The following is a 16,494-nucleotide window of genomic DNA, read 5'->3' on the forward strand; positions in this document are numbered from 1 at the left end:
AGCTGGTTCCCCTCCCCCTCTCCTACCTCCAACGCTGGCTCAGAACTCTTGCTGAGGCATACGGACAAGGGGAATCAGGCCGTAGAATGGTAACGAGAGGGCCCCGGTGGACTGCGATTTGAGTTCCTGAATATCCTGTGTGGGGGGAGGAGCGAGAGAATCGGCGGATCCCCTAGTCTTTGGCCTACCCGGCGACATTGTGACTGGACCACCGCTTCATCCCAGACGGTCAAGGTCGGAACGGACGCTGAGAACGTGTCTCTGCCGGACCGGATCTACTCAATCTATCGCACCGGACTGAAGCTGCTTCTGGTGCTCTGGGCGAGAGCCAGGGGAGGTTAACGAGCGCTTGGTTAATGTTCCCCCTGGTGACGGAGGGGCACCGGTCGTGGTGTCTCCCGGGACCTCAAGGAGGACAGCAATGGCTGCCGTTCAGCGCAAGAAGACCGGTAAGGATGGCCAACCGAAGAATTCTCAGCAACCGCCATCACCTGGCCCGAGTTCCTCTCCGAGGCGGTCGGATGACGAGGCTCCAGTTACTAAAGCTTTCATGACTGACCTCTTTAAATCTATCAAAGACGATATATCGGAACTCCGGGCACAACTGGCATCCGATCTCCGAGAGGTGTGGAGGGACGTCGATGCGGTGGGGGAGAGAGTAGCCACGCTAGAGGATCACGATCTCAGCATGGCAAACGACGTCCATCAACTGCAACAGGACGTGCTGAGACTCACTGAACAAAACTTGGACTTGCAATCCCATGCGGAGGATTTGGAGAACCGCTCTCGAAGAAATAACATTCGCATTCGAGCGGTGCCATGGGATGGTGAGGCGGGTGATGTGCGGGGCTATGTGCAGGACCTCTTCCTTCAGATCCTGGCTGAGGAGGATATCCGGGAGATCCGGATGGATCGGGTCCACAGAGTTGGTCTGCCACAGAGGGGCGGAGGTCCACCCCCTGATATTCTAGTGTGTGTTCATGATTTTCAGCTCAAGGAGCGGATCCTTAGGAAAGCGCAAGACACTCCTACTCTACAGTTCCGTGACCACCGTCCGCAACTGTATCAAGACCTGGCGGCAACGACCCTTCAGAAGCGGCGGGAGTTTAGACCAGTGACGGCGTTTTTGCGGAACCGTAACATTACTTACTCATGGGGTCATCCATTCCGCATAGTTTTCCGTTGGGAGAATAGGCTGGTGCAGATACGCTCGCTTCAAATGGCAAAGAACCTCCTGGGCATCGAGGATGAGTCTCCAACTTCGAGGGCGGGCAGTCCGTCCCCGAGACGACGGCATCGATCCTCCTCCTGGCACAGAGTGGGGTCAGCATCGAGCCGCGGACGGCCCGACCAGGCGGCCAGCTTGCAGGAAAGGGGGGATGCGGTGGCCTCCATTGCATCGGCGACACTGACGGCGTCACAGCAGAGCTCCGGAGCGGCCTGAATTGTGGGCTGCGACTGAAGGCGCCGGAGGGGGCTTCTCCTCTGTGGTTCCGTGGGTATGCAGGTACTTTGTGAGAAGACACCCCGGACCGGGGCCCTGGGAGTCCCGGAAGGAGTCTCCCATCCCCTTCCCAGTGAGTACATGGTGCGCTGCACTGATCTGGGACTACTCGTTGAGATTGCTAAGTATTTCCGTTTGTTTTTGACCTGGGGGTTTGTTGAAGGGTTTGTTGAGGGGGGGAGGAAAGCAGGGGGTGTTGTGGGGGCCTGTGGGAAAGGGGATGGGGGTTTGGGGAGTGGTGGTGCCTGGTGTGGATGTATAGCGTGCTCTATCTCTCTGAGGTTAGAATCTCGGGGCTCTGGCTTGTCGGACCTTCTGGGGTGCTTCATGGTTGGATGTTTGCTGCTCCCAGTCATGAAGTATGGGATTCTAAATGTGGTGGGAAGCGAGGTGGAGTCTTGGTGGTGAGGGGTCGGTCGGACCCGGTACCTTTGATTGCCGGAAAGGGGGGGGACGGGGGGACACCTGCATTGATTGGCCTGGGGTGGAGGTTGGAGTTCCCTTATGCCGCTTAGTGTTGGGACATGGAATGTCAAGGGTCTTAACTCCCCGCAGAAGCGCCAAAAAGTGTGGAAATACCTTATTGATCACCATCTAGACATTGTGGGACTCCAGGAGACCCACCTGGCACGTAAAGACGAGCTTCGGCTACGCCATAGGCACTTCCCATTGATTTACAGTGCCTCTGCCTCCACCAAACATAGAGGAGTAGCGCTTCTCTTCCGAGCATCTCTGCACTTTCAACCCTTTGGGATTAGCGGCGACAAGGAGGGGCGGTGGCTTATGGTCAAGGGGGTATGTTTGTTGTGGTGTATGTCCCCAATTCGGGGCAGAATGCTTTTCTACGTGACCTGTTGGACAGGGTGGGGGACTTTGCAGAGGGCCTTGTGGTTCTGATGGGTGATTTCAACATGGTTTGGGATGGAGTCCTGGACAGCTCGCGGGCGCAGAGGGCGGGGGCGGGAGTTTTTTCTGCTGAGTCTCAGAGTGTGATTGGGGATTTTGGTTTGATTGACAGCTGGAGATTTCTGCACCCCCAGTCGCGCGATTACACGTTCTTCTCCCATGTCCACCACTTCTACTCCAGGCTTGATCATATTTTCGTCAGCCAGGCGCTCCGAGGGGACATAAGGGATGCAAGCATTTTCCTCTGTCTGTCTCGGACCACAGCTTGTCGGTACTGGGGCTGCGATGGCCATCCGGGGGGACGGTGTGAAAACCTGGTATTTTCCGCCAGCACTCGTCAGGGACGATGCCTCTTGCAAGGCCTTACGCAGGGCGATAGGGGAGTTTCGGACTCTCAACCCGGCGTCGGATACCTCCCTCTTTAACACCTGGGATGCGTGCAAGGCCTCGATAAGGGGCACGTGCCTTCACCTCAACGCCAACCTTAATCGGCTGAGACGGAAGTAACGGGAGGACCTGGAATCGGAGCTGGCTGCCCTGGAGCAGGCCCACAAAGCTAACCCGTCTCGGCTTACCCTGAGACCATTGACTGCAGTCAGGGGTAAGTTGAAGGCCCACTATGCCAACCGGGCGGAGTTCACCCTGCTCCGACTTCGGCGCACCTCCTACTCCCAAGGAAACAAGATAGGTAAACATCTGGCTCGCCAATTGCGAGATAAACGGGAGAGGGAATATATAGGGGGCATCCTGGACTCTTCGGGAACGCTTCGCCACAGCGATGCGGACAAGGCTGGTCTTTTTGGCCGGTTTTATGAGGCTTTTTACAGGAATGACCCCCGAGATCAGGCAGCCCAAGATCGTTTTTTGGCTGCTCTCCCCATCCCACAGGTGTCAACAGAAAGGAACGAGCTTCTGGTGGCCCCAATCTCTAGGGAGGAAGTGTTGGAAGCTATCAAGGACCTTAAGCTTCACAAAGCTCCCGGCCCGGATGGCTACACGGCCTTATTTTATAAGTCCTTTGCTACAGAGCTCTGCGATTTTTTGGTGCCCCTCTTTAACGAAATGGCGGACATGGGTTGTACCACGAGCTCCATGGCTGAGGCTCGAACCTCCGTGATTCCTAAGCCGGGGAAAGACCAGTCCCACTGCTCCTCCTACCGCCCGATAGCTTTACTTAACATAGATGCCAAGCTCTATTCCGCGATTTTGGCGCATAGACTTTGGGATCTGATGCCGGCCATCATCCACCCGGATCAGTCAGGGTTTATTAAGGGACGCCAAACGCATGATAACCTGAGGAGGGTAATTCACCTCATTAAAAAGGCCTCGAGGATGCGCCTCCCGGCGGTGCTGGTGGGGCTGGATGCTGAAAAGGCCTTTGACCGGGTGGACTGGAATTTCATGTTCCGCACCCTGGTGGCATTTGGATTCGCCCCACGTTTTCTCACTATGATCCGTGCGAACTACAGTGCTCCATGCTCCAGGGTGATAGTTAATGGTCACCGCTCCGCCGGATTTGCTCATACCAGGGGCACGAGACAGGGCTGTCCTCTCTCGCCTTTGCTCTTTGCCCTGAGCATTGAACCACTGGCCATTGCACTGCGTGAGCATGAGCTGATACAGGGACTCCCCTTTTCGGGTGAGCAACATAAGATCTCCCTTTTTGCGGACGATGTACTCCTATCAGTGGGGGACCCGACGCAATCTCTACCACACTTACAAAATCTGCTATGCAGCTTTGAAGATGTAGCCGGGTTCAGGGTTAACTTTGATAAATCTTATATCTTGAACCTGACACTCCCGCCGACTGAGGTAGAGCGATTGCGATCGCTTACGCATCTAGCGTGGGCGCCGGCCTCCCTGCTCTATTTAGGGGTCCGCTTAACACCTTCGGTGGGCTCCCTGTTTGCAGCAAACTTTCCACCTATGTTATTGGCTGTACGGAGGAAACTGGACAGATGGAAGCCGAAATACATTTCTTGGCTGGGAAGGATCCATGCCATTAAGATGGTCCTCCTTCCGAAGTTCCTGTACCTTTTCCAAGCTCTCCCCATACCGATAGAGATCGATTTCTTCCGAAGGATGAAGACCTTCCTCTTGAAATTCATCTGGCAGGGTGGATGAGCACGCCTCTCCTATGCGACTCTGAGGCGACAGAAGGAAGGGGATGGAGTGGGTCTCCCGGACCTGCACCTGTACTATAAGGCCGCGCAATTGCGAGTAATAGTGGAGTGGTCGCAGCAAGAATCAGAAAAACACTGGCTGCACATGGATAGGAGTGTGGCGGGGAGGTCGATTTGGGATCTAGCTTGGAAACCTAAGTCAGACAGACCAAGGAATGCCTACATTAGCACCCCCACGAGTACGGTCTTGAAGGTGTGGGACACAGTATCAGAGGACGAGCGCTGGACGTCGTTCCCCTCCCCCTTTACTCCGCTACACTTTAATCCGGCTTTCCCACCGGCATTACAGGAGGGACCCTTGTAGTGTAGCTCCTATTTTCCCAATAGGCTCTGCGCATTGGAATAGTACCTACAGCAGTAAAGGCCTAGGCCAGACTTTAACTAGGTCTACTACTGTCGATACTAGACTTAATTTTTGGGTTTGCCAGCTAAGCTCAGAGTTCGCTAGAAACTTTCTCGAATGTTCAAGGAAGGATTAACTCCCCTGATTAGACAAGAAGGGATTTAGTTTCTGACAACCATAGAACATGACAACTTTGCTCTCCCCTAATCAAGAGTCAATCTCGAGAGTCGTGTGAGCACAAGGCAATTATTTTACTCAGTCAGTACGTGCATTCTTAGTCTCATCAGAATGTAGAGAAAAGGAAGAGACGGGCGTGTTCAATAAAAGATGTTATTTATTGATCAGTCTCTTTTCTCGTACAAGAGAAATGGATCGATATTATTGCAATACTTATAGTTAAGTAAAGTGCATACATTAAAAGCAATAGTATAAAATAATACTGTAAAAACATTGATATGGTTTCTGAGCCATATGATGTTTTAAAATGATTAAAATATATTTACATACACATATACATTTGACTAAACGTACTCAACTGGTGTTTCTAAATACGCCTACCCCGTGTACCTGACCTAAGTCTAATGCGTGGGCGGGAATAGAAAGTTACAGTTTAAGTTAAGTTTGTTTTTGCCAAGTGAATAACTAAAGAATTCTCTAGGAGGGGTTATTCAGTTCTGTACCTGGAATTTAGGATGAATGAGGAATGGTATCTCTTTCTCTGCTCTCGATATTCCAGGCTGCCTGCGAGGGCTACCCGGAAGCGCCGGTGCTGGGTCTCTCGGCTTGAGATAGCAGCGCGTCTCTCAGCGCGTCAGGAAGGCGGGGCTGCTGCCTGCGGGGTCTGCTTCTGCTCTCGGCTTCGGCAAGTATGGCTGCTCCGTCTTGTCACCACGCGTGTGTTTTGCATAGGGCAAGGTCGGCAATATTTATACCTTAAAGGTGCCGGGATTGACGTAAGGATGGACATAGGTACGTCAATAAAGATGTCATACGACTTGCTCGTTAGCACATTCTTTACTAAAGTTCTCTGTGAAATCAAAACAATGGCCGCACGGATTTTCCAGGTTGTCATAGGTTTGATTTGTTATGAGAACGTCGTATGCCTTATCAGGGGCTGGAGGAATGTCGCTTGTCTAATTAGATCTCAAGCGTTATGACCTAATCAGATAACACGTTCCTGTGCCGTAGTGTGACTGCGTCAGATAACGGTATCTGCATCATGGGGGATTTCTTGCCTCATGGGCTGACTGTTAGTTAACTAGCTAGGTAGTTTAACCAGAATAGGGTCAGGAATAGGGGGATCGATTCAGAACCTATAGAAATACACGACACCCACTCCACGCTAACTATGGTCATATCTACTAATCTATGCATAGTATAACATAGTACAACATACTATAGAGTATAGTGTATACCTTACCACCCCAAAATACATAAATGCATTTTGAAATTTTCAAATATACTGAAAAATTGCAGTCATATATATTGTATGCACTTAAGCTATGAATTAAATGCAAAAGTAAACACGCATCGTTATGCATTATTGCTTGTTGGTATATGAGAAATACACATGAAATGGCTCTTAATATGGCTATACAGAAAAAAAGTCGAAACCATTTCATCACATAAAATATATTGTGAACATACCAGCGGGCAGCTAAAGTCTATATAAAGTCTATAAAGTATCTAAAAAAATAGAAATCTTAGTTCTCTAGGAATAGTTTCTTACTTTAAGCAGAAGATCAGTGTCCCGGGGCAAAAATATATAGAAAAATATTTTAAGGGCTTGCTGAAAAAAGTTGCTGTCCGTGAACTGGATTGTAATTGTTCATGTGACTTCATTTTTTAAAAGTTGAAGGCCGAATTCAGGGAACGCCGTGTGCGAGTTTACTCAAAAGTCTCTATTTCTGTTCCGGAGAGAACATCATATCATTCAGGCTTTCGAAAAAACTGTCAACAGCTTCATGGGAAAGTTCCACTAAGTCGGAAATAGGGGTAACCATGCATTCATGCGCATGATTGTCTGCATTGACATTCTGATTTGCATTGCTGACAGAAGGTCGTACCTGTTCGATGCTGCTTTCATCTTGAACTTCACTACCCTTCAATCGCAGTGGTGAAGATTCCAGGAATGCCGTCATCAGAATTGGCAGCCTTTGAGGGCAGCACAAAGCGTGAACCTTGGTAGGAACCAGCAGTGTATCTGCATTCACCGGCGCATCCGATTGTAGCGTCAGACAGGTGTCTAACACGCATTCTTCTCCGCATAGCAGACACCTTAGTACAGGTAAAACACACCTTTGCCACATTGGTCGAAATGATAGAAACCAAGTCATGTTTAGGTCTCTAAGCCGGGAGAGTCCCAGGATTTTTGATATCCGGTCCCGGTATCCAATGGCTAGGATCGTATCTTCCATTGTCGTGAGAGTTTGTTCTGTGACATGGGTTGCCATAACGAAAAATAAGGACTAGGAATAGGATTCCTGCAATTAGTCCCAGGATCAAGGGAAGTCCGCCAAAAATCGAATGGACGAAATCTGGAAAAATACCCAGTATGGCTTTGAATGGTGTTAATGCCATCGAAAATACTGTCTTAAATACCTTTGAGACCCCAGTGGTATCAGAAATATTTAAGATTTCGCTCAGGATTTCCGCGAAATGTACGGGGGAATTAGTTGATAATAATGTATGTATCTCTGCAGTCGTCCTTGCGACTTGTAGATCATACGTTTCTTTAGATGACGTAAGCCTTGTAGGCGTCTGAAGAAGCACTGTTTTCATTCTGCTTAAAGTGTCTATTCGAATAGAAGTAATTTTCAAACCGGGCCATGCCCTTGCCTCCCTGTCTGGAAAGGAGCTGGGGAACAAAGAACGTCCACAGCACTTGACCTTCGCCGTCGTAGTGACGAGATAAGGAGTCCCGGGCATAAGACTGCAACATCTGCGGTCTACAATAAGAATGTAACTCCCATTATAGAGTCTTTGAAAGAATGGTTCTATTTCAGTTGCAGGTGTGCCTTGCTGGTGACATGAAAGGTTGTATGAATTCCCTTCACAGGCTCCGTGCAAACTAATACCGTTACACAGAAGTGTGCCGCTTAGTGACATAACACAATTGTTGCCACTAAGAAACACTTTCTGTCCTTTGTTACTGACACATGCATGTGAATAGGGCAGGTTCCAAGTTGTTTTAAGGTACCCCTTTCCCAATTTCTCGTACATGCCAGCCTGTATATATTTTTGGCAGTATTGAAACCTGAAGGTTGAGATTGGAATATTTATGATTCCATGGATTATCCATTCACTGACAGGTCGTTCTGACATTGTCAACGGTAATCTTTCTAGTTTTTCAATGCTCAAGATTGTATAATCAGCACCCTTCTGCGCCATACCGATTTGTCTATCAGTAAGGTTAAAGATTTGGAATAGTGACGTTGTGTTGATTAAACGCCAAGGCACATAGCCAGAACGCAGATTTTGTAACGTCCAGCCAAGCTGTACAATAGAACGCAATTGTGACTGACCATGTTGTAATAACAGTAAGTTTTGCGATAATATATCGATTGCTGAAGACACAATGCTGTCCAATGAAAAAATTCTGGAGGACAGAGTCATTAACCCATTGTCCACTACAGAAAGTGATTTTTCCAAATTAATACGATCAATTTCACGTATTCTCTCTGCTGTTTCAATTTGAGTAACCTTCCAGGCCTCATTGTATGCTGCATATACAGAGGCTGCTATGAAACGCTTTTGACGCTGTTTGCGTGGTCCCATTATGAAATCACGCAAGTCAGCACCATCAGTAAGTAAAGTTAGGTGTTGCTTAATTTCAGGCAGTGTGGAAGACTGTAGCCATTGAAGGCATAATTTGCCCACACTGTAGGTTGTTATTATCCCTGGGTGATGTCTTTGGGGATATCTAGGGTCTGGCCTGGTCATTTTGAAACCCTGTGTTTTATTCAGGAATCTATCTTGACAGTTATTTGTATCTGTGGGCCAGATCAACCATTGTTTCCAATCAGGATGTGTTCTGTTTTGGTTAAGTATATGGTTTATGTCTATTTCTTCATCTGTATCAGAGTTATTGCTAAACATTGTTGGCTTTGGAATAGACGGGTTATTTAAATCTTTGATTTTGGCTAAGCCAAGACAGGTGGTTTGTTGAACAGTGTCATTTAAAAATATCATTTGTTCTGGGATCATGCAGGCTCTAAACAAAGCTTCTATACCCTGTACTTGCCATTCTTTTGTACCCCAAACACTTTTCAAATCAACATTTTTGTCCCAATAATCGAATCCAAAAGTATTCATTTTTTCAAAGAATGAATCAGAATAAATCAATATTGTGTTGGTTATCATGGTTTTGGTCCCTGTCTTGTTTGACAATTTATAATAAAATGTTTCAGCATTACTAGTGTTAAAACCTTGAAAGTATGAATATTTGTCATAAACGGTTCTAGAGCTCCCTTTTGGAGGTGTAGCACAATGTTCCCATTGATTATAATTTAAAACATTTCTAGGTTGTGCAGATTTATGCAAGAAATGGTTACCATAGTGGTTATAGCAATACATACTATCATAATTTGTAGAACCTTGCAAATAATCATGTTTTGTAAATTTAGCAGACATTACTAAGTCAGACATCATATTGTTTATACTTTCAAAGTCCCAATCATCAGCAAATGAGTTTGGTTTTGCAAAGTCACTCAAAGAGATCTTAATTTGGTGTGGATATTTCAGGATCTCGACCGGACCATAAATTTCATAGTCAGTGTTGTCCCAGGCTACCCCACCAGGTATTGGAATTGCTGTGAAGTTGGCTGAAGAAAGTTCTGAAGAAAGTTCTCTTTTCTCGACGTGTGAAGATGTGTGTGGTTTGAGGACCAAGTTGATGTTCTGACTTGCTGTGTCCATTTTAGCATATTTTCCCTCAATGAAGCGTCCCAAAGTAAATACCATGATGAGCCAAAGTATGAGGATAAATGCACCAAAACCCACCCAAAATTCAATCCATGGAGAAATCAGATATGTTTCTTTTAGTTGTTTCAAAAGTTCCTTCGCTTTTTCTTTAAAGGATTTTGATGATGGCTGTGTCTTTTGTTCGCTGAAACCTTCAGAGGAATCATCGAAGTTGATGAAGTAACCGGATGCAGTTCTGTCAATTGTTCCAATTGGTTCAGGATTTTTGTTTCTTGCATTTTCACTTGGTACTTCAGTATAGATTGGTGTGTCTCTGCTAAATGTCTTTATTTGGGTTTTCAGAGGTCTAAGTTCTATTGCATTGTTGCATAGTCCTTGTTGTTCTTCTGTAGGCGTTTCGAATGTGATGAGCCTCTTTGTTAGGACCTCTGTACTGGTAGCAAACCTTGGTGTTCTGCTACTTATTGGGAGTCCACTTGGCCTACTGTTTGTTATCGGCCACATGTTGTGGTTTTACCAGGTCGATGGATACAACTCGGTTCTCCTTTTTTCCAGCAAGTGGCGGTAGTACAACTGATCTTGTCCCGTTGACAGACAAGACAGGAACTGCTTTTCTGTAAGAAGGCCCAAATTCCTTCTTTACCGCGATCTTCTCCCTGACTAGATCCCCGACTTTTGGAATCCAGACAGGTCTTGCTGGGACAGGTGGTGATTCTTCAGTGGTTGTTGGCTGTTGTTTCAACTGTATGTTGCTCAGGTCTTTTCTTGTTTTGTTTAAGTCCTGCAAAATAGCCAAACGGTCTTTGACATCAAAGCTTTTTTCTATTACCACTGAAGTCTGACTATCAAGGTCAGAGATCAACATCCTAGTTCCGAATAATAATTCGTACGGACTGAATCCCTTCAGAGAATTTCTTGGCAAGTTATTTAGACTACGTTGGACACTTATTAGATGTTTGACCCACCCAGCTCCCGAACCTAATACCTTTGCCGTTATAGATTGCTTTATGTCACGGTTTTTTCTTTCAACAATTCCGTTCCCCTCAGGGTGAAATGGACAAGAGTACCGCAATTGCACGCCCATGCTGACCATGGCCTCCTTATAAGCCCGAGAGCTAAAAGCAGGACCATTGTCCGAATGCAGAATGCCAATTGCGTATGTGCCGATAAAGACCCGCAAATCTTTTATAACAGTTCTGGCGTCAGCCGTTCGCTGGGGCCACATCCATATGAATCTCGTGCATGAGTCCACTGCGACCAAGATATATTTATAGTTACCATCCCTTTGTAAGGGACCGCAGTGGTCTAGATAAACACAGGCTAATGGTTTATCCGAGATTAGAAGGGGCGTCTGTGCTGGACGTCTCACAGTTGATACTTTCATTTTTTGACATATTTCACATGCTAGAACATAGTTCCTTGTTTGTCTTCTCATTTGTGGCCACCAGTATCTCTGTTTTAATAATGATACTGTGGCTGAGACGCCAGCATGGGTAGAAGCAAGCCCTTCGTGTGCCGCTATTATTAGTCCTAACCTATGTTCCATGTTTGGAATTGCCCTATCCCCCACTCCAGGGATTTGAGCAAAAGGAACATTGTTTGCATCAGTTATGTATGAGTATTTTACTGGAAAACCTTTAGGGAGTGGTTCTATCGAATCCTTTTCTGAAGCGCTGACAGCTTGTAATATTTCACTGTCTATTTTTGTTTTTGACCGGGTGACGGCAGCTACGGAAGCCGTTTGCACAGCTGCCTTCGCGGCCTCATCAGCCAATGAATTCCCTGCAACGTGAACGCCATGACGTTGATGACTCAGTGTATGTATCACGTGAGTCTTTGGTAGTTCTTTTTGTAAAAGAGCTACTTGTTCCCAGAGCATTTTGTGCTTGATTGTGCCTCCTTTTGCATCCTTAAAACCATTCTGAAGCCAGATCTGCAAGTATTCATTGTAAGACTGAACGCAATAATACGAATCGCACACTATGAGTGTGGGGAATTCTCGATCCGTATTTTCAAGCGCCATCTTGAATGCTAGTAGTTCAGCTCGCTGAGCTGTACAATCTCCTAGAGATTGTGTTTTAGTTAGGGTTGGTTTAAATTTCCCTTCGTGCCAACGACCTTTAACAATCGCGCACGCAGCACTGTAAGCTTGTTTACCCCCTACTGCGGGTTGTGCTGATCCGTCTGTATATATTATACAGCCGTATTGGTCTAGAGGCAGAATTTCGGTTGGCAGAGGACATTCGAATTCATATTGTAGAAATTCTTGTGTTTTTAAGTAAGGATCAAATTCGTACACCACGTCTGTTGCAGCAAGAGAGTTAGCCCATTGTATCCATCTCGGATGGAGTGCTTTCGCATTTGGAATGCTTGCCTTTGTTACCGCCTCTAAGGCTGGTATCGGTGTCACGATTATTATTCGTTTACCTTGTGCCAGGGCTCGTTCTTTTGCTATAGCTGTCTGTGTTGCTGTAAGAATTTTTTCCGTTGGGCTAAATTTCATTTCAGCCTTAGTGTACAAGTGTGATTTGAATGCAATTGGTACCTTTTCTCCCTCATTAGAGGTCAGGTATGTGAATCCGCATCTCCCTGGGATGACTCGGATCACAAGGTTGCGTGTATTATCACGTGTTTCTAATTTTGTCTTAATTAGCATGTCTGTTTGTAAGGATCTCAAAATGTCTGTGTGTGTTTGAGTCCAACTGGATCTTTTAAAATCTGGTTTAATTAGATCGTAAAGGGGTTTGACCCTTTCTGCGTAATTTGCAATGTAAGTTCTTCCGAAATTTAGGAAGCCTAGAATTGACTGTAGGTTTTTTAGTGTTTTAGGAGCTTGGATTACGGCACATTTCTCTAGGAAATTGTCTGCCAGGCTTTTGCCTTCACTTGATAACTCATATCCTAAGAATAGGACCGTCAGATGGGCAATTCTGGACTTTTTGAAGTTGAATTTGTAACCCTCTGCAGCGAAACCAAGTATTATGGTGTTCACTCTTTTCAAGTGAGTCTCCAAGTCATCATCTGTTAAGTAAATGTCATCGACATAAGATAATGCTTCATCATCATATTGTTGTAGTAATTCTGTTACTCTCGCTGAGAATACCCCCGGGCTATTCTTGTACCCCTGGGCTAACCGACAGAATTGTTTTTGAGTGCCATTTACTGAGAAAGTTGTTAAATATCTGCTCTCTGGTGCTATGTTTTGACAAAAGAATCCGTTGGAGATGTCCAAGGTAGTTTTGTATTTTTTGCGCACTATGTTATTTATTAGTGCAGCACTGTGTGAATTTTGCACTGCAAAAGTTTTGCAACATGTGTTAAGGTGTCGGTAATCCAAAACTAGACGGTATGAATTGTCTGGTTTGGAGACCGGAAACAAAGGATTGTTCATTTGTGAGGTGCAAGTTTCAATCACCCCCTGGTATTCTAGCTGATCTAGTATTTCATTTACTTGTTTTTTAGCTTCTTGTTTAACTGGGTACTGCCTTTGTGCAGTAGGTTGTGATTTTAACTGGATTTTGTGAGGAGGAGAATCCTCATCCCATCCTACATGATTTTTGTATAAAGCAGGTGCTAAGGCCACTGCCCACTTTCTAGCAAGTGTGTATTTTTTATGAATCGGTATTTGATTCGAGAAGGCAGGCATAATTACTTCTTCGCCATGAGGGCACTCCCTGACAAACTCTGGTGGCCAGTCTTTTTCAGCTAGAAGGATGTCATAGCCTTTGGAGAGGTTATCCCAAAATAGTCCCCTAATTTTCCTAGTCTTATCTCCCTCTATACGTAATGTTATCTCGTATATTTTGTGGGGCTTGCTAACTCTGGTATCTGCAGTTTCCACTTGAAGGTATTCATTCGTGTCCACTGTCTCCAGATGATTCATAAGGACTTTGCGAGCTATGCTCACCTCTGCTGCGCTGTCTAGCATTGTCTGAGCCCACTCTCCGTTTTTCAGTTGTGTCCTCAGTATTCTCGGCATTGTTAACTACCTTGATACTGGCTACCTTCTTTTTTGGAAATTGTGATTTCTTTTTCAGTTGAGCAGGTTCCTTGTCTTTGGACTTGGCGTGCTCTTCTGATCGTCCTCTTCTTTCCGATTTCTGCGAGGAATTCTGAAAAGATTGAGAGGGACGTGTATCAATGTCTTGATATCTATCAGGTTTTTTAATATTATCCCTATTTCTAAGGTTATATCTATTCCCAGAGGGTTCACTCTGGGGTGACCTTTGTCTCGGGTTTGGAGATTTCTCTCTTCGCCTAGGAGACCTTCCTCTGGACTGGAATTTCTTTTCTTTAGGATTGGATTGTTTGTTCCCATCCCAGTTCTTTTTTGGTGAATTATTATTATTATTAAAAAACATTTTTTCTGGACTTGTAGTCAGTTGCGGTATTACTGGTATTCCACCTAGACTATCTCTGCCTAGTTCTTCATAGGATTTTTCTATGATTCTGGCAATTTCAGCTGGTTGGTCTGCTATATCTGTCTCTTTTAACCTCTGGCGGATCGCCACGTTTGCTGCTTCACCCTTTATGTTGGCTAGTAATATAGCCGAGACCTGCTTGAAGTCTTTCAGTAATTTCATACCAAGAGTTAAAGCAGGTTCTGGACCGTATTCATCTTGAATTTGTTTTAGCACATCTGGTATTACCGAAATGGATGGAACACCGTGCGTTTTTGTGTAGATGGAAGCAAAGACTGTACCCCAAGTGTCACAGTCCTCAATGTGTGGTGCGATTCCCATTGGGAGACATATAGTCAGAATCCTGTGTTTTTCTAATGGGGTGGTGTCAGGAAACACCGCCTCTATTTGGGTAATTTTCTGTGCCAACCAGAATGGTATTTGTTCCCGTTTTGCTGGGACTTTACCTAGGCAGGATTGGATGTTCTGTGGTGTAATTTTATTTGTGTTCCCCTGGTGAGGGGTCAGCTGTGGAAGTTTAATCGCTGGCTGAATTGTTGAAGTCCGCATTACATACTGAACTAATTGTCTGTGAATTTTTAGTAGTTGTTTTAGCTGTATTAACAGCTCTGCTGCAGGCATTCTTTCGATGTCTGGATGTGGTGTGTATCCGGCTAGGACCGGCCACGTTGCTCCTGGTCTTCCTAAAGGACCGAGCCTTGTAATGTGATTGTTATGTATTAGGGCGCCATCAAATAAGAGCAAATGCTCTTGGAATTTGAGTGGTACTTCCACCTCCTCAAAAGGAGTGTACTCATTAGGAGGTTCCTCTACTTTGTAATAGTGGAAGTACTTTGTTACAGTATTAGCTGCTGGAAAATGTATCCATGTATAGTATACCTCTGTCTGCCGATATTCGTGTGCCTCGATTACGAATATGACTGTGCCACCTCTAGGTGTCAGTCCATTTTCTATAAGTTTTAAGGTTATAGATCTCCTTTTGGCGACCTGGATGAGTATTATATCCGGGTCTGCTGTTTGCATGGTAGCATCAGCATCTGCTATTTCAGTAGCTAATCTAGTAACCTCTCGTTCTTCATCGCTGTCCATTTTGCTGACAGGATGGTATTATGTTTATTTGCAGATCAGGTTTCTTTATGGAAACAGAGATTAGATGCACAATATTTTGGAACTGTTTATCCTTCAACGTTGACTTGACCAAGAACCATACATAGGAGTTCCCTCCTGCGAGGTTTTGGAGGATATAATAACCTTTCACCCACTCCAGACGTCTTTGGAGTATTTGGGAAAAGGGGTCTGAGTGAGAAAGCACGACTGAGTTACTCTAAATGTCTTACGTTAGTTTTATCGCCCTTTCCAAACGCGTTGGGCGCCCTGTAGTGTAGCTCCTATTTTCCCAATAGGCTCTGCGCATTGGAATAGTACCTACAGCAGTAAAGGCCTAGGCCAGACGTTAACTAGGTCTACTACTGTCGATACTAGACTTAATTTTTGGGTTTGCCAGCTAAGCTCAGAGTTCGCTAGAAACTTTCTCGAATGTTCAAGGAAGGATTAACTCCCCTGATTAGACAAGAAGGGATTTAGTTTCTGACAACCATAGAACATGACAACTTTGCTCTCCCCTAATCAAGAGTCAATCTCGAGAGTCGTGTGAGCACAAGGCAATTATTTTACTCAGTCAGTACGTGCATTCTTAGTCTCATCAGAATGTAGAGAAAAGGAAGAGACGGGCGTGTTCAATAAAAGATGTTATTTATTGATCAGTCTCTTTTCTCGTACAAGAGAAATGGATCGATATTATTGCAATACTTATAGTTAAGTAAAGTGCATACATTAAAAGCAATAGTATAAAATAATACTGTAAAAACATTGATATGGTTTCTGAGCCATATGATGTTTTAAAATGATTAAAATATATTTACATACACATATACATTTGACTAAACGTACTCAACTGGTGTTTCTAAATACGCCTACCCCGTGTACCTGACCTAAGTCTAATGCGTGGGCGGGAATAGAAAGTTACAGTTTAAGTTAAGTTTGTTTTTGCCAAGTGAATAACTAAAGAATTCTCTAGGAGGGGTTATTCAGTTCTGTACCTGGAATTTAGGATGAATGAGGAATGGTATCTCTTTCTCTGCTCTCGATATTCCAGGCTGCCTGCGAGGGCTACCCGGAAGCGCCGGTGCTGGGTCTCTCGGCTTGAGATAGCAG

At 45.4% G+C, this 16,494-nt stretch overlaps 1 protein-coding gene across 1 annotated transcript in view; it reads left to right on the forward strand.

The window, feature by feature from the left end:
• Positions 1-3,472: 3,472 nt before the first annotated feature.
• Positions 3,473-16,494, forward strand: part of LOC144827835 (chromaffin granule amine transporter-like) — a 548,688-nt gene continuing 535,666 nt past the window's right edge. Inside the window, exon 1 of the mRNA XM_078686001.1 lies at positions 3,473-4,049. Within this exon, the coding sequence (XP_078542127.1) occupies positions 3,473-4,049 (577 nt within the window). The remainder of the gene's footprint in view (positions 4,050-16,494) is intronic.

The sequence above is a fragment of the Lissotriton helveticus genome, chromosome 4_1 (assembly GCF_964261635.1).
Source record: "Lissotriton helveticus chromosome 4_1, aLisHel1.1, whole genome shotgun sequence".
NCBI classification, from domain to species: Eukaryota; Metazoa; Chordata; class Amphibia; order Caudata; family Salamandridae; genus Lissotriton; species Lissotriton helveticus.